The 19287-nt window shown below is 43.9% G+C and overlaps 1 protein-coding gene across 2 annotated transcripts in view; it reads left to right on the top strand.

Moving 5' to 3' along the window:
• Nucleotides 1-19287, top strand: part of NCF2 (neutrophil cytosolic factor 2) — a 43171-nt gene that overhangs the window by 11413 nt on the left and 12471 nt on the right. For both annotated transcript variants that reach the window (XM_083157222.1, XM_083157221.1), the window contains exons 6-12: nt 3635-3694; nt 6109-6152; nt 7628-7769; nt 10669-10731; nt 14656-14761; nt 15581-15630; nt 18289-18440. In XM_083157222.1, the coding sequence (XP_083013348.1) occupies nt 3635-3694; nt 6109-6152; nt 7628-7769; nt 10669-10731; nt 14656-14761; nt 15581-15630; nt 18289-18440 (617 nt within the window). The remainder of the gene's footprint in view (nt 1-3634; nt 3695-6108; nt 6153-7627; nt 7770-10668; nt 10732-14655; nt 14762-15580; nt 15631-18288; nt 18441-19287) is intronic.

Genomic DNA, 19287 nt, shown 5'->3' with positions numbered 1-19287 from the left:
TAGGTAGATAAATACATTTCCAAGTACAACCAAGATAAACAGTTTATATAGGTATCAAGGAATTAATACAATATTTTGGTATTTTATTTTGTTCTTATTGTTTAGTCTGATGTTGTTTCTTTCTTCTTTGTCTTTTCTTCATTGTTATTGAGTTTTCATTTGCAAACAACACCTTTCAGATAGACACATTACATAAAAATGGTGTGCAGCCATCCAACACCATATAACAGTACACAGTCAAAAGTCATATTACAGGTAAGTCAGGAAAATAATAGTCCGTTCACCTGGAGGCGCCATCCAGGTTGGACGGGTTGAAAGTATACAGAGGTATATATTTTGGGATCATTTGCGTATTAAATTATGCGAAACAGATTATGTTGACTTCGAGTAGAATAGCAGCACATCAAATCATAGTTGAACAATATGAAAATAATGATGTCCATCTAAAAAGGAACAAAACTAAATAAATCCCCAAAAGCAAACCATCCCTAAAATATCACCAAATCAAACCTCCTAAAAAAAACCCACCCTGTATAACCTAACCCCAACCTAGGAAATACCTGGATCCCTAAAACCTTACCCACGCTATAACTACACTAAGCACTATATAGTACAAATACCCCCCCCATAATCGGATATAAGACGAATGGACTAATTGGTGCAGTGACGCAATAGGCTTTAAATACTACAAATAGGATGCAACAACATGGGTGTTCCCTATAAGAATGGTCCTGTCCTATATAATACTAAGGATCATAATGTGAACGTGACGGTTATATAATAGAAGAAGAAAAAAAAAACACAGGATATATAAATGCACAGCATCAGACAGATAAGAAATTGAGCTAATAGGACAATGCTCTGTATGGTTACCAATCAAATGCCGTCACAATATAGCATTATCACGAAGTTATCAAGGTCGGACAGCAGAATGTAACAATAGGCCAGTATAATAGAAACGGCCGCCTAGTTAAAGAAACATGGATAATTAATCTGGCCAATCCTCGGATCCCTGGAAAAGAATGGGTATTATAATAAAAAACATAGTTCCAGGCATTTGAGGGGAAGCAGGCACGCATCCGGAACAGTTAGATAACAAGAGCCAGGATCTCATCTGTTTCATCGGTGAAAAAAAATGGGTCTTGAGGCGCATCATATCATAGCTGAGATGTTCAGGATTGAAACAACAATTAAACTGTGCTGTATGTAGATTCATAGAGAAATACGTGACTGAAGTGTAAACTGGCACAGGGGTGACAGGTGCCACAGGCGGAGACGATACAGGCTGGCTGCCTTCTGCAATCTCCACATCACCCGCAGAGGCGCAGGTAGGAGATGGGGCCTCGCACCAGATGTCATCAAGCTTTTTAAGTAGCCTGGTAGTAGAGGCGGATACGGCTTGCAGTATTTGTTGAATTGAGAGTGCCATAGTCCCGTACAGTAAGTGGAAGTTTTATAGACACCAATATACCTTTAGCTGTAAAGGAACCACACAGAGAAGTGGCAGTGGCTAGCACACCACCAAACAAAGATATAGGACCAACAGCACCGGGTACATCCAAAACCAATATTATCACATTTATATATTATATTGCAGAAGATGACACAAAATTGTAAATAATGGAATTCAAAGTGAGTATATTAGCTAAGAATCCGTGCAGGTAAATTGGTGACAGTGCTCTTTAGAACTAGTATGAGAGAGTCAGACCACATGCACCATGTCACCGTCTGCTCTGCAGTGTTGTAGTCAGGAGTCCAGGCAGGAATAATGACGCCAGACCTCCAAATGTATATAAGCCAGGACCATCCACCACCTCAAGGATCATCAGACTGCCAAGCCAAGGAGCAGCACCAGGATCCTGGATCACAGTTATCAACAGTAGTATGCTGTATCAGCCTGCAACAGCCGCCACAACCCAGGGGAAGCGTAGGCAAGAAAAGATGGCGCCGGCACTCCCGTGCTATTTTTCAGCAGGAACCAGCAGGAACTCAGTTCCTGAACCTCTAATTAAATATGACATCATCAGGAACTGAAAATCTACTTTTCATAAGATAAGTTTTATTTTAAAGTCACCTGTGAGTGCCTTTGTTGCTAAATACAATATATACATCTATCTCTCCCTCCCTCTCTCTATTATATATGTTTTTATTTATTTAATTGTTCCACCCCCAGACCTGGAGTTCCTGAACCTATTTTTCCAGAAAAATAGTACTGGCGGCAGCACATCTCACTTGAGAGCGCTCCCCGCCGTCTCCGCTACAAACTCCGGGAGGACACCAGCTCCAGTCCTCCAACCCGCCGAATCACCCGGGGAAGGAGGCGCCACAGCAGACTCCTTGTAGGTTGGCACGAAGGCTTACGGGATCCGGATAAGTAGTAGGCCGCGGGTTCTGCAGCCTGTCAGGCACCGCCACCTCCAGAACACTCACGCGGGGCTCAAGCAGGATGCTGTCAGCCTCAGCAGTGCGGCAGCGTCTAGCCGCACACCCCGCACAGCGCAGAGGAGAATGGCAGAGCAGAAGTGGCTCTCCGGTCAGTTTAGGTCAGAAGTGTAGCTCTTTGTGGCTCCGGAGCTCCTCGTCCGTGAGGGCCGCAGCAGCAGCAAGATGGCGACCGTGATCGTGCTCCGTCCAAGGACCGCAGGACAGCAAAGCCAGCATCTCATCAACGGATGGTCGTATTTGAAGTCTGAAGCGCCAGGAGTGGGCTAGGGAATATCCTTCACCACCTCAGGCGGCCAGGCAAGCAGAAGTGTGAACAGGATCGGTGTACAGGATATTTTTGGTGGGGAGCAACAGGAGAAGTTGTCCGTTTACATGGCCATCAAAGACACGCCCCTACCATTGGATCCTCTTCTTGATGATGTAGCAGCAGATCTATGTCAGTGTGTATCCAGTTATGATATAATTATTGCCTTTATGTATCGCTTACATACAAATAAAATGTTTCTTTACCTAATTCTTCACCACCTATCAGAAGCCTCCATCCTTTGTAAAAAAAAAAAATTTCATTAACTTGCTAATTTTTATTATCCGCACACTGTAGGCCTTTCCTCATGCTCTATAGTGTATATAGCATAGCTTTCTCAGGTCCACAACAACTGTATTATGGGGGTTATTCTGGTCTGTTTGTAAGGACCGTATGTTCGCACGGGACTGATGTTTTGCGTATGGACATGCACAAATCTGCACATGTGCAAATGCCGGGTGCGTGCGGCCAACAGCCTGTACGTACGTACGTACGTACGTACGTACGTGCGTGCGTGCGTGTGCTGGGAATCTTCACTGCGGTCCCTATGGTCCTTCTGCACCTGTCTCATAAATGTAGCAACTAATATTATATCGCAAGATCACGCAATATATATTGCTCAGTGTGTACGTCCGGCCAATAGATCGTTACATCGATCGTGCCATCGGCTATGCTGCACATCATTGTAATGTGTACCCAGTCTTTGGTGTAAATTTACTAAAGATTGTAATAATGAAGGGAGGTGATGTTGCCCATAGCAACCAGAATCAGATTCTGTCTATCCTAGAAACTTTATTTAGTTTCTTATGTTTTGCTGAATGAAAAAGTTTTCCCCCGCAATTCTGAGAGGTTTTCCAGTTAATGATGTATGTTGTTGCTTTGCAGGTTGTGGCGTCTGTGGTTGATAAAGACAACTTCTCGGGTTTTGCACCGTTGCAGCCTCAGGTAAAGTTCCCAGTCTAATCAACCTATTCTGTGCCTGTATTGGGGAGAGGAGAACAACAAGGATGGGCTATCCCTACAAGAAACAACACTGTAATGGCCGCACCTCCTTTGTGTGTGATGTCACACAAGGTGGCGGAGTTGCTGGCACCTGAAAACAACAGCGGTTTCCAGAGTCCAGGCCACTGTAGGGGGCACTACTGCCATGCTATTGGGCTGCAGGGTGCCTTAACCCTTTAAAGGTGCCAACATCTCTGAGAGATGCGCAAAATATCCACTAAAAATGCCAGCGCCGCTCACATTTGTTATATAAATTCAAATGAAAAATGTTATGTAAAAAAAAGAGGTACTCTTTACCTAACACGGCGCCCATCGCGGGCATCGCGGGTACATTTATGTGTGCCCGCGACGCGACCGACGCGATGCTCACGATTTCCCATTGAAACCCATGTTAAACATGGACATCGTGTCGGTCGCGTCGCGGCCGGCTATAAATGTGCACACGATGGCCCCGACGCGATGCCCACGATTTGCCATAGGAATTAATGTATTAATGTATACACTATTCTATTCTCAACTCCACGCCGACGTGGATAGTGGGGGTATGAAAAGGTCGGAGGACGCGTACCGCTGCGCTCGCCACGCTTCGGGTTCACGTTGATCGTGGGGTGGCGTACAAAATTGGGGGGGCCATTTCAGAGTTCAGGGTAATTATTTGTGCTCTAAGGCCCATTTAACATTGTTTCCTATGCTAAAATCGGGTCCATTGAGCCATTTAACATTAAAATCGTGTCCATCGGGTCTTTTAACATTAATTCCTATGGCAAATCGTGGGCATCGCGTCGGGGCCATCGTGTGCACATTTATAGCCGGCCGCGACGCGACCGACACGATGTCCATGTTTAACATGGGTTTCAATGGGAAATCGTGAGCATCGCGTCGCGTGCGGGAATGTTTAGCCCGCATACGACGCGACCGACACGATTTTTTACCTCACGATGCCCACGATCAAGATCGTGGGCGCCGTGCTAGGTAAAGAGTACCAAAAAAGATTATGTTTCCTATATAAGGTAAACATGACAGGTCATTATGATGAATAAAAATGTTTGCTTGGCAATTTTCACACCTATTTTGATGAATTCACTTGGCACGCAAAGGCTTAAACATTGCATCCAAAAACAGAACAGTTGCTGTGAATGTCACTGGCTTTTTCAGTGGATATTTAGCAGATCTCACTGTTGGCATTGAAAGGGTTAAACATTGAATAAATACTATAGTGTCACTCATTTAGTGAATTCAAAGCTGACTTGGGCCCTTATTCTGGGTCACTCGCAAAGGCAAATTCCTTCTCAAATGGACAAAACCATGTGCACTGCAGGTGGGGCAGATGTAACTTGTGCAGAGAGAGTTAGATTTGGACGAGTTATTTTGTTTCTGTGCAGGGTAAATACTGGCTGCTTTATTTTTACACTGCAATATAGATCTCACTTTGAAGTAAAACCCCACCCAAATCTTATTCAATCTAGACATGTTACATCTGCCCCACCTGCAGTGCACATGGTTTTGTACATTTGAGAAGGAATTTGCCTTTGCGAGGGAACCAGAATAAGGGCCACGGAGGAGGAGGAGCAGCAGCTAATGCTTACCCATGTGCGTGATACTCTGAGGGATACATTTACTAAGATGGGAGTTCTATTGAATGTGTTGTTGCCCATAGCAACCAAGCATTTTCTACTTCTTAGGGTGCGTACACACGGGGGGAGATATATTGCTAGCAATATATTGCTCAGTGTCTCCTTTTCATCAGCGACCAGAGATGGTCGCTGATGAAAAGGAACCACTGCTGGGGGAGCCACAGAGGTAATTAGCTGGTCGCGGGAGCAAGCTCCTGCGACCAGCGATTACAATGGGGCAGAAAACGGGATTGCGCGCCCCGCGATTTATCGCCGGGGCACACTTCCATCACTGGCAATATGGTCGCCTGCGACAATATTCCCAGCGATTATAGCCCCTATCGCCCCCGTGTGTACACAGCATTAGTTATTCAGCACCTTTTACTAAATAATAGATATAATTTGATTGGTTGCTATGGGCAACACCCGCATCTTAGTAAATTTACCCCTGAGAGTGTATTACTAGACTGTATGAGGTCACAGTAACAGGAAATGCTGCATCCACCTCCTGCCTGCTTAGGTAATAATTAACATGGGGTGAAGGTGCATCAGTTAAAGTGGATGGTGAATGGCTTGAATGGGGTTGTACCACCTTTAGGGTGGTAGAGCACTGCCTCTGAGGGGGTGGGTGATGCTGCCTATAAGGGAGTTGGCAATAGCCTGGCCTGGGTGTGACATATAATAAAAGACAGCTCCAAAATATATTCCTAGTACAGTATGTGACCTTTTCTGTTTGATCTCTAGGCCAACGAGCCACCTCCACGTCCAAAAACGACTGAAGTACTGAGGTAAGTCATCCAATAGGTCAACGCCAAAAGATCGACATGCACAAGGTCAACATTGACAAAATGTTGATATGCAAAAGTGCAATATAAAAAAGGTTGACACGATTAAAAGGTTGAGATGACAATGTAAAAATGAAAATGTCGACATGAGTTTTTCACAATGTTTCCCATTTTCTGGGACTTTTTAATGCTTTACAATTCATGTCGACTCATAATGGGAACAAAGCATGCTGAGGTGTCAACATTGGCACCAAAAATGCCTGGAAAAACTCATGTCAACCTTTTCATGTGTAGAAAATTTCCAGGTCAACCTTTTGACATTGTCAGCCTTTTTTTGACTGTCTACCTAGACATTGTGATCTAAGCCATACCTGTTACAGGTGAAGCATGTTTATTTAGACATAAGGGGATAATTTAAGGCCCCCATACAAGTCAAACCTTATTTCCCCGGCAGCTCCCCAGGAGAGCTCACATACGATTAGGCACTTGATGTGCCATTTTTTACATGTGATAAATCGCATGCGTTTTATCACAAGTAAAATCCAGGGAGCTGCAGGTTGGGGGACGCCGAGGGAGTTGGGAGCCGGGCTGCAGGAGGATAAACAAAAACACATACAAATGAATGGGCAGCCAATGATTGGTTGAGAGCTCTCTTAGCCAATCAGCGGCTGCCTATGCATTTTTTTTATGTTTTTCTTTTTTAAATGTGCCAACTGGCCAGCTCCTCCCATCTGGCTATCTGTATCCCTCTGCCCGGTGCCGCATGTCCCCACCCCTGGGTCTCAGAATACCCCTGCATTGCATGCGATACTTTGCAGATGACTTCCATTTGGGCCAATATCACTACCCAATCTACCGGAATCGAGCCCAAATCGCATAGTGTATGGGGGGGCCTTTGGACATAAGTCACAAGTTTGTCCCAATAATTTATTTTTGGGGCAATTTAGGCGGCGGGTTGCGGCGGAGGCGGCAAAAAGAAGCCCATAGGTGGCGATACCCTTCACTGCAGTAACGAGGTGGCTGGGTTTAATACATAGGAAAATGCGGTAAAACTGGGGTTTTACCACATTTTCCCCTTAGTACATCCTGCCCATAGAGAGAGCCCAGATAGCTGTGGGCAACGCTAATGACAGGATCTCTAGCTGTGTAAATGCAGCCCCCTGCCACTGGACTCATGTGTCCAGGAGAGATGAGGCATGGTGCACAGCCAGGTCCTCAACTCATCTGTGTGTCCACAAATACCAGGCCCGCTTAGGAGTCCGTCACGGTCTGGGGGCGTGCCGTGAGGCCTTACCCTTTTGTGCCAGGGACGTGCACCCTTGTCATCTGCACATGCGACATTGCCAGGGCTATTTTGCTGCCCCAGTCTGTCCCTGTGCATAGCTGTAGGGAAACCATCATGGTGGCTTTATTAATCATGTCTATTAACCAGAACATGAGACAAGTGTTGGGTAAACCATTTTCTTCCTCTCTTTCAGGACGTTGCAGGGCGAACCACATCGGGTACTGTTTGACTTTACCCCAGAGACTGCAGAGGAGATGGGAGTGATGCCAGGAAATATTGTCTTTGTGCTCAAGAAAGGGGATGATAACTGGGCAACTGTTCTATTTAATGGAAAGGTAACCACAATGGACACATATTACATCCATATTAATAACTATACGGTGCACATTACATGGTTTATGGCCAGAACTGATTAGAGAATTCTGTAATTGAAAATAATCTTTTTAGGTTGTTGTTGGGCACAATCATAAAATCCATAATAACAGCTGCGGTACCCTGTGATCCCATCCACAGTACACAGCGTGTGCTTTCTTGTGGGTCATATAATGGTACAGTGTCCATTTCTATGCTGAAGCATTATATTCCACTAATATGCTCAGTAGAGAGCTACACTCCTTAAGCAGATAAGTATAAGGGGCAGTTGTATCAAGCTTCAAACAGTGATAATCATACTTGTCTACCGAGGCTCCCGCAAATCAGGTCCCCCTCCCGGCCCCCGGGAAGGTGGACAAGTATCCCGCATTGCCCCGTAGCCCCTGCACCCCCCTTCCCCGCTGCATCAAATTCCGAATTACGCGGTTCCACAGGGAGGGAGCTGACTCATGGGGGCGGGGCTTGGTAAAGTCTGCCTTGTCCCGCTCCCTGACACGTAGCCTTGTTCTACCCCCTTTCACTACTCTCCGGGCTTCTCCCATATGCAAATTCGATTTGATTGCAATGTGGTCAGGACCTAGTTTAAAAAGCACGGGCTGCACAGACTTTGGGCCATATTCTAGTTCATGTTCTAGGGATGTACACACGGGGAGATTTCGACTAATGGACAATTTTGACTAAGCAATTTTGGGAGCGATTTTGGCTAGATGCACTGGAGATTTTGACTAAGCAATGATAGACTGTGCAGGCAATTTTTTTTGACTAGATCATAGACTATCTATGCTAAGCAATTTCTGCTAGACAATATTGACTAAGCAAGAGAAAAATAGGGAGATTTTTGGCTAACCTTCCAGGAGATTTTGACTATCTAGTCAAAATCCCCTGTTAAAAGTTCTTCGTGTGTACACCCCTTGAGGCAAAATCCTTCTCAGATGGACAAAACCATGTGCATTGCAGGTGGGGCAGATATAACATGTGCAGAGAGATTAAGATTTGGGTGAGTTATTTTGTTTCTGTGCAGTAAAAATACTTACTGCTTTATTTTTACACTGCAATTTAGATCTTACTTTGAAGTAAAACCCCTCCCAAATCTAATTCTCCTTGTACATGTTATATTATTCTGCCCCACCTGCAGTGCACATGGTTTTGTCCATTTGAGAAGGAATTTGCCTCTAAGAGTGAACTAGAGTAATGCCCTTTATGTGCTGTGTGATAGGATTCCAGCAGGAGCAGGATTCCAGCAGGAGCGCGCATCGCATCACACAGCACCCTCGCCCCGTGTAGGGGCACCTTTAGACCTTTTTGAGAACCACATTCGTTAAGCTATAAATAGCAGAGAATGTACAGGGTGCACACAGATTTGAAAATCGCTCGGCGGATCGGACATTTATCTGATTTCCAGCGATTGGCAAAGCAAGTACCAGTGCGTCTCAGACATCACTTTCCCAGCATCTGTAGATACGAATGGTAATTGGTCTGTGACTCAAGCGATTATATATAGCAGTGGCAAACCCAGAATAGGAGATAACGCTAAGAAGAGATAAGAAAATTGTTCACCGCTGAATTACTGATCTTGTAGATTTTTTTTGTTTCAAGGGAAACTACACCCAGAGAAGTGAGATTTAATGAACTCATGTGAAACTATGGGCCTTATTCTGCATCCTTTGCTGCTTAGCGAGCGGACTACCACCTTTCGGGCGAACAAACGCCTGCCCCCCACCGGCCAGTGAATGCATGTGTACGCTCACACATCCATCGAATGATTCCCCCCCCCCGTTTGCAAATAAAAGTCAATCTGACCTGTCTTTTATTTGCAAAACTTATAAAAAGACAATCTCGACTGCGCCACAAGCAGCTAAAGAGGGTATTTCAAAAAAGAGATCGCCAAACCTCTTAAAGCTATAGACAAAGGAAGGAGGAGAACATCATACACCCCCTTTCTCTGTCTTTTATTTGCTTCGACTGTGGCCGAGAATGGGGCGGGCCCTGGCATCATGGGATGTCAGCGGCCCGCTCTGTGAAGGCTTCGCCACCCTTTAGTTCGCATGGGAACACCCAGCATTTTTGTGGGCGCACCCAACTTTTTGAGGGCACGCAGAGGAAACGCTGTCCACCCTGATGTCTGTGAACGCTTCGGCGACTGCGATAGTCGACGGAGGCATTCGCACAGCATGTACCCAGCGCAGAGCCGCACCATCCGTCTGAGGACCAAATTTGTAAAAAAAAAAAAAAACCAAGCTGAATAACCCCCTATGTGTATCTTCGGTACTTATGAAATATCTGGGCTCCCGTTTTTCTTATGAGACCGAGTGCGCTCGCCTCGCTGCGCTCGCCACACTATATAAAATCAACTCCATGCGTAGTTGGATAGTAGGGGTATGAAAAAATGGGGTGCATTTAACATGGGAGCCCAGATATTACATAAGTACCGTATCTTCTCATGCAACACTGCCACAGTAATAGCAATAGAAGAGGGTGGTAATTATAGCATGCAATGAAATGCTACAAGCTAAATTCCATATACATTCCATATACATGTGTTATTGAAGTGGTTGCATAACTTTAAATTTTAATAAGAACTTGAACAAACTGTAGTGTAGGGTAAAGAATTCACTTTTTTTTTTGTTTTGTTTAACGAAGAAAACTGACCAATGGCCTCCTGGGGCAAATCTCTGTGCTAGACTGTACCCACAAGCAGTTTTTTTAGTGTAAGAAAAAAAATAGTCTCAGAGGGGAAAGATCACATGGGCGAGTTATGCCATTAACTGCAGATATAGTATATGTTAGCAATGCGTTACAGTTTATGACTTCCACTCTTATCTGATGTGACATTTCCACTATTGTCTTTGCCTGTTTATGTAGAAAGGGATCGTCCCCTGCAATTACCTGGAACCGGTGGAGCTAAAGTTCCAATCCCAAATGCAGGTAATAAACCTTTACAATATATCATAAATCAGCTTTTTATTGAAACAAAAAAAAAAAGAAGGTAAAGTAATATCGATCAGATATTTTAAAAAGACGAATTGTTCATAAACGTTGTCATTCTAAAGTAGGTTTTTGCCCTTAAAATATGTCTTCCCTCTGTTCTAAACGATCGGAAAATGAGAAAAGCAGGAAACATTGTAACTTACTGGATACACAATATAAAATTATCTGTCCAATCCTTCTGGATGGAGCAAAAATCTGGTAAGGTATAGTAAATCAACCATTTACTCCCAAAAGCCGGAAAATGGACAGAAATAGACATACAGACAAAATTAGTTAAATTCATTTAATCAATTTGTCTGAACATCCATTTGTGTCTGATTTACAGTAATTGGGTACAAATGGCCAATTATCATTTGCTTACCAGATTTTTATTCCAACTAGAAATATTTGACAGAGTCCAATCTTTTCACATATAAAGGTGCCCACACACTAGAACGATTTTTGGGCCGATTGGCCGATATTTACCGATAATCGTTCGAAAATCGGCCGATGCTCGCTCCCGTGGATCTTTTGCTAAATCTTCTGATCTTACGTGCTGCACAAAAGATCAGAAGATTTAACAAAAGATCCATAGGAACGCACATGGGATCTTAAGAAAAATCTTTGGTAAAGATGTGCACTTGCCTGAAATCTTTTGTCCAGATCGGACAAAAGATTTGAAGGCTAATTTATGCGCGCATCTTATGATCGCAGATCTTTCTAGTGTGTGGGCACCTTAAAGGTGGCCACACACTAGAAAGATCTGTGATCTTAAGATTTATCTTAAGATTTCCCTTGAACTCCCCATCTGCCCAACACAAAAGATTTCGTTCAAAAGAGTACATTTTGACAAAAGATTTATCTTAAGATTTCTGAAAAAATTCTAATAATGGGCTGGGCTATGTAGAAGGTAATGGGTTGGGCTATGTAGAAAGTATAAAAGTAGTGGCAGCTCAGTGCACAAAGTGGATATGGGGTGATATGTGTTAAATAAAAGACCTGTAATTAGGACCCTGAACATTGCACCCTCCTTATACCACCTCCCTTATATATAATGCTACACTCAGTGGCCAGTATTTACTGTAGCATAAAATTGTTATTCATTTCTTTATTAATAGTTTCCTTATATGGCAATTTTTCTATACCTCCATATAACAACACCAGGGTACAAATGGTGCATTGTACATGATAATGGATTGCCAAAACTGCACGGCGTCCATGAAGTGGTGAAGTGACAGGGCAGGAATCATTCAATAGATTGGAGACCTGCCTTGCCTCACATTGTATAATACCTCGGTGGATTGATAACTGCATAGGACATAGATTGCAGCTGTGTTCACCGGTCGAGGTGACCTGACCTTGATCATAGGAGGGAGCTGAGGGGTTTCTTTCTGTAGCATACAGTATGTGGCTAAAAGCGGGAGGCGTCTAGCTTCCGGGCACACGCCGCGTCTCCTGCCAGGTCCCCGCCGCGTCTCCTGCCAGGTCCCCGCCACAGGTGTCCGGCTTCTGTCAAAAAAACAGCCGCCCGGGGGAGGACACTGACAGCTTCCGGATTTATGCGCCGGCTAATCCACGCCCCCAACACATGACCAGAAATTGGTCAGAATATTTGCATATCTTCCCTGCAGCAGGGAAGATGAACCGACACCGCATAAGACACACGGGGACGCGCATCGGATGGTAAGTATTAAAAATACTGAACGATGTGCACACAAAAATCGAACGATTAATCGTCCAAACGATCAAAAACAATGAAATCGGACGATTGATCGTTCTAGTGTGTGGGCACCTTAAGGCCTCCATAGACTTAAAGGTGCCCACACACTAGAAAGAACTGTGATCTTAAGATTGGGGCATAAATTAGCCTCAAAATCTTTTGCCTGTCCTGGACAAAAGATTTCAGGCAAGCGCACATCTTTACCAAAGATTTCTCTTAAGATCCCATGTACATTCCTATGGATCTTTTGTTAAATCTTCTGATCATTCATGCAGCATGTAAAGGTGCCCACACACTAGAACGATTTTTGGGCCGATTGGCCGATTTTCGATATTTACCGATAATCGGTCAAAAATCGGCCGATGTTCGCTCCCGTGGATCTTTTGCTAAATCTTCTGATCTTACGTGCTGCACAAAAGATCAGAAGATTTAACAAAAGATCCATAGGAACGCACACGGGATCTTAAGAAAAATCTTTGGTAAAGATGTGCGCTTGCCTGAAATCTTTTGTCCAGATCGGACAAAAGATTTGAAGGCTAATTTATGCGCACATCTTATGATCGCAGATCTTTCTAGTGTGTGGGCACCTTAAGAAGATTTAGCAAAAGATCCGCCGGAGCGCGCATCCGACCGATATCAGCTGATTATCGGCCAAGCTGCAAAAAACTCATTCTAGTGTGGGCACCTTTAAGGTGCCCATACACAGTACAATTTTTCCTGTGCGCTTTGAACTAGATCGCATTGCATGCGATCAAATCGCATATGATTTGCGTGCAATGCGATCAGAAGGCAGTACAAAAAGTATGTGCAGCACATACTCTATGTACTGTGCGATGAGATGCCTGCTGGAGCGTGCATCGTATCGCATAGCGCAGTACAATTGTACTGTGTATGGGCACCTTTAGATCAGAATATTTAGCAATAGATCAGAGGGAGCGCGTGTCCAACAGAAATCGGCCGATTTTCTGCCGATTATCGGCCAATAAATCATTCTAGTTTGTGGGCACCCTAGACAAGGTATCATATGCAGCTTCGCATGTGATACCTCGGAAACTCATCCAGCAGCTAGATCACATGGGATACATCGTATGCAGTCATTTTACATACGATCTATTGCATGTGATCCCTTTCACCGCCCAGGGGTACCATGTGTCCTAGCAGGAGCAGTGACAATCTCCTGCTTGGACATAGGACGGATGGAACCACGCATTAGATCAGAATCATACTGTAAGTATATGACATATGATTTGACATTTACAGAAGATTTAACAGTCCAATGTGTCAAAATCATGTAGAAAAGGGCCAAATCGTACTGGTGGATGGGCCCCTTAAGGCCTGCAGATTGTGAGGTGAAGATTTCATTGCTGAACAAATTTCTGGATTGCTTAATTTAGAAAACAGACACAGGTCTCAAGAATCTATGCCAGGACTAGCCAAACTGGTCCTCAAGGTCTACCACCAGTTCATGTTTTCCAGACACCTAGCTGGTGCACAGGTGTAATCATTCCCAGCGGCGGCTCCTACCTGTGAGTAGGAGGAGGGCTGCCACTGGCTGCACTGCTGGGTATGTGCCAGTCACCGCTGCCTGTACAATACAGTTGCCAGGCCCAGAGCATGCATAGCACCAGCTCCCAATGGAAATTCCTGTCATGTAGGTGACTGGCAGTAACTTCTTATTGGAAGTCATACTTGCTAGTCACAGTAAAGACACTGGCTCCACTAATGCTGAGGAAATGGCGGTATTTACCTGAGGCGCTGCAGTCCATAGGTAAAACCAACACTGGTCATTACTGTCACATTTTCAAACATGTGCTGCATTCATTCCAAACTGACACATTCTACAGATCCACATGTGGTATGAAAACATGAAGTGTTGATAGATCTACGCTAGCCCCTCTGAATGTTGAGATGACATTGGCGTTATGTGCTGACTGAAAGGGGCTGTCTCAACACGTCCAACTGAGGGACTCGAATCATGTGAACTTGTAAATGATTTGAGTCATAGTGTGGAGTCATGCGCTCAGTAGCCTTCTCCAGCTGCAAGAAGACATGCCAGTGCTGACCGAAGTCAAGCGAAGTACCCATACCACCCATTTTATATCATGCCCAGAACTTTAGCCAGGTACCATAGAAGAATTTAAAGCCGAATGTTTGTCTTTCAGGCAGCAGAAACAAAGCAGAAGGAACCCACAAACGACAAATCCCCAGAGGCAGACATACCAGCTCCACCAACCACCATCGCCCCCACAGTGCCAAAGAATGGGCAAGGTCAGAGGCTCTACGGGCATTTCAGCAATTAGCTTAGTTAAATGTGGCTGTTCGATGCAAGTATATTGAAATATGATTTACAGGAGGTGGAAGGGGAAAGCTAATAATGTAGCGGACTTTATTAAATGTATACGAACATGCATTGCCCCACCTTTGTAACCCTTTGGTTAATTATACAGGAGTCCTGTGTCTCCTCCCTATTGGAATAATCCTGCTGTGTATGATGGGGAAATGACAACAATGCCTAATAAATCTACTCTACAGTAAATGGGTTATCCGCTGGTAAATGCTATCAGACTTTGCCCACATATTTTGACTTGTTTGTGCTTTGCCCTGACTAAAAACCCCCGTACACCAGCAGCCTATATTTCCTGATCACCCATTGGCTGGGTTAGGAAATCCGTAATATTAAACATGTTCAATCATTACCATTCCCTGATCTCAGCACAAAAACGGTCAGGATAGGCAAATCCAAGATTTTTCAAAAATAATAATATCCCTAATGTTCACTGGTGTAGTTGGATCAGTGAATTAGGTTCCTGATATATTGAGGGAGGAGCCATGTCTAAGCTCCCAAACAGCCAATCTCATACAAATTGGCCACTGATCCTATTCTTTGGCCCATATTATGCCCATTAACCTCACTTCGGTTTTATTTTTTTGTTAACCTCAGTGTTCATCACCAATGTAATCGCTTCTTCTGCTTATTCCTTGGTACAGAATTATTGCATTGATTCAACAACAAAAATAGTTTAAGCTCTCCTACTGATTTGTGTCTACCAACCTATAATGGACTTCATTTTTTATGATTATTTTCAGATAAACCGGACAAACCTATAGCAAAAGAGAGGTCACAGGTGCCCAAAGTGGTATGTGTTTTGAGAGACTCACTTGTATCATAGCAACCATTCCTTAACATCACTTTCTACAACAGGGATGGGGAATTTTTGGTACGCCAGTTGTTGTTGAACTACACATCCCAGCATGCCCTGCAACAATTTTTGCATGGCTAAATGGCAAGATTGCAGCAAGGCACGCTAAGATATTTAGTTTAACAGCAGCTGGAATACCAAAAGGTTCCCTATCCCTGTTCTAGAATATCGATGGGCTGCATTAAGGTGTAATTTCTGATTAGTATTCTGACCATGCTTTCTCAGTACAAATATGTCCTGTACATCTAATCGGTAAGGCCTGCATGTCCAAACTGTGGCCCTCCAGCTGTTGTGAAACTACACATCCCAGCATGCCTTGCCATAGTTTTAGCATTATGTAATAGCAAAACTATGGCAAGGCATGATGGGTCTCGTAGTTTCATAACAGCTGGAGGGCCAGTTTGGACATGCCTGAAAGGGAATTCCGTTATGGTTATCTTTACAATTTAAAGTCATCCTGAAAAAAAGAAACAATACAAAATGAAAACAAAAACAGATCCTCAATCAAATCAGTGTGAGGAATAAGCTATGCACTTTGGATACAGTTGTACTTGATCTGAACCCAGATTGCAGCAAGAAGAATAGCAGTTAAGGGACTATACACTCTAGGCGATTTCAGCCCCATTTCTAATCGATTTGACTAGATTGCTTAGAAATGGAGCACGGATAGCTTTATATGTATAGCCCCAGGCGACGGCGATGCATGGTCCTACATGTCGCTATCCTCACGCAGGGAAAGCCGGTGCTTGCACTAGCTTTCCTGCTAGATAGCGGGGCTTTGCCTATTAACCCGTTGAGTGCCAACAGCTCTGTGAGATGTTCCAAAGACCTGCTAAAAATGCCGGCGTCACTCACATTCGCTATATAAATGCAAATAAATAATGCAGTGTTAAAAAAGATTATATTTCCTATATAAGGTAAACATTACAGGTCATTACAATTAATAAAAATGTTTGCTTGCCAATTTTCACTCCTATTTTGACAAACTCACTTGGCACTCAAAGGGTAAAAAATAGGCAACGCCCCCACTCAGCACCCGATGTATGCCGAGCGATCATGCTTAAGACAGTTGCTCAGCAAAGAGCCGGGTCACCCTGTGTGTACGAGGCTTTAGACTTAATTAACTTTAACCCTTTGAGTGCCACCATCTGTGTGATGTGCAAAATATCTGCTAAAAATGCCAGCATTGCTCACCTTTATTATCTAAATTTGAATAAAAAAAAAAAAGACGATTGTGTAAGGAATTTTTTTTATTTTATTTCCTATATAAAAAGGTAAACCTTACAGGTCATTATGATAAATTAAAAAGGTTTGCGTGGCAATTTTCACACCTATTTTGACAAGTTCACTTGTCACTCAAAGGGTTAAACATAAGGTGGTCAATGTCCTTTTGCTGCAGTTGGAATGACCTCTTTTGCTAGTGCTGCTCGCAGGCACACGCAACGACGACCCCAGAACAATTCCAACACTGCAAATCACCATTCAGAAAACCCTAACTTGTATTATTTACATATTCTGTCGCTGCGTAAGTATAGCGAGTAGCTGACTAAAATAATGGGCCCCTTACAACTACAGATGATTAACCAAGATAAGCTGGCCATACATCTACAGATCGATTGTCAGATTGGGCTGGTTGGAACAAAATCCTGGTAACGGATGAGAGAAAATGAAAGTTCACCAATTGCTTTAAAAATGCTGGAAAACTGCCATTCAGATACTACTAGGTTTTTGTTCCAACCTGCCCAATCTGACAATCGATCTGTAGATGTATGGCCAGCTTATCTTGGTTAATCTGTGTGGGCTTGCAGAGGCAGCAGCTCCAATGACTATAGCTACACCTTCGATCTATATCTGCTTCTCTAAACAGCAAGTAGCGATTACAGAAAAGGGAGACGTTTATTTTCAGTAAAACCCAATTGTACAATTCCAGAATTTTAAGTTGAATAAGTCAGGTTTTATTGGAAAGTTATTGAGTCTCATTAAGAAATGCCTAGTTGTATGAAGGGTGTGGATAAGTTGACATGGGTTAGGTCAACAGGGTCATAGGTCGACATGGGTTAGGTCAACAGGGTCATTAGGTCGCCATGGCTTAGATCGACAGTCAAAAGGTTGACATGGGGTTTTCACATTTTTTTTTTTACCCAAATGTCGACACAGTCGACATGGGCACAGGTTAAAGTGCATCACTTCGCTCGCCATGCTTCGGGCTCGGCACACTATTTTATTCTCCCAACATGCCCTAGTGGATGGTAGGGCATGAAATATCACCTGTCGGCATAAAAAAAACAGTGAAAAAACCCATGTCGACCTTTTGATTGACGACCTAACCCATGTTGACCTAATAACCCTGACTCAGGTTGACCTTCTTGCATGTCGATCTAGACACATGTCGACCTAATGACTGTCTAACAACTTGCTGGTGACCCAATGACCGTATCCCTCTATGAACATGGACGAAGGTAACAGCCATTTGGTAAAATGGGCTTATGTTAGGCTTAAGGGAATAACTAGAACATACACTAGGATTTTGTATTTAGAACACAAATGATAAAATGCTCCCTCTGTTCTCTAATGACCTTTGTCTTCCGTCTGTAGAAAACCACAGTTACTCCCCCAGAGTCATACCTTATTAAGGTTTACTACAAATACACAGTAGCGATACAAGTCTCCCACCAACTTTCATATGAAGACCTCCAAATACTGGTCAGCAGTAAGCTGCAGCTGGCTCCCACCGCCATAACACTGAGGTAAGCTGGCAGGGCAGGCATGTCACCGAACACCGTGGCGTTGTGTTGTGTGGGAAACATGTGATCACTGAGCCACTGCACAGACACATTTAGCTTTAGAATAGTATCCTAGCAAAGAGATTTTAGAATTCCCTCTGAAATTAACACACTTTAAGGCCCAGATGTATCGGGTGCCGGATAGGATCCCGACTGTTAAAACCCCAACACTTGGGGTCCCGACGGCTACCGGCTATTCTCCCTCGTGGGGGACATGACCCCCATAGAGGCAGAATATAGAATAGGTGGCAAGCCACTGTGCCCGCAATGGGCTTTGCTGCGCTCCCCCGCTGTCTGAGTCCAGGCAGGCAGGATCCCGATGTCGGGCTAATGACTTTATTAAGCTAAAAAAAGTGATAAAGTGGAGAGTGATAAACAAGCCAATCAACTCCACCTGTCATTTTTCAAACACAGAGGTTGGTCCTATTAACCCTGAAGGGTGCGGATGATTCGCCAAGTGCGAATCATCACTATACCGGGCACACTTTACGGCAGGCCGAATTCGCTGGAAAGTGCTCACACCTCCATAGGGGTGCGAGCAAGTGTCAGTGAATTCAGACCTGTGAAGGGTGCGAGTTAGGGTTAATTTGGGTGCAGTTTTCAGCGTGGTAACCGAACAGCAACTCACACCCTTCAGGGTGAATAGGATCAACCACACAGCCTGTAACATGGCAGGTAGGAGCCGATTGGCTGGCTGTTTATCACGCTACATTTTAATCACTTTGGAAGCTTAATGCATCTGGACCTAAAAAATGGTTTCAATACAGTTAAATATTTCATTACCATAAAAAAATCTAAACTATATATATAT

Source organism: Crinia signifera, chromosome 8, assembly GCF_055691185.1.
Source record: "Crinia signifera chromosome 8, ASM5569118v1, whole genome shotgun sequence".
NCBI lineage: Eukaryota > Metazoa > Chordata > Amphibia > Anura > Myobatrachidae > Crinia > Crinia signifera.
The sequence above is the reverse complement of the archived record's forward strand: the minus strand, read 5'-3'. Positions and strand labels throughout refer to the sequence as shown.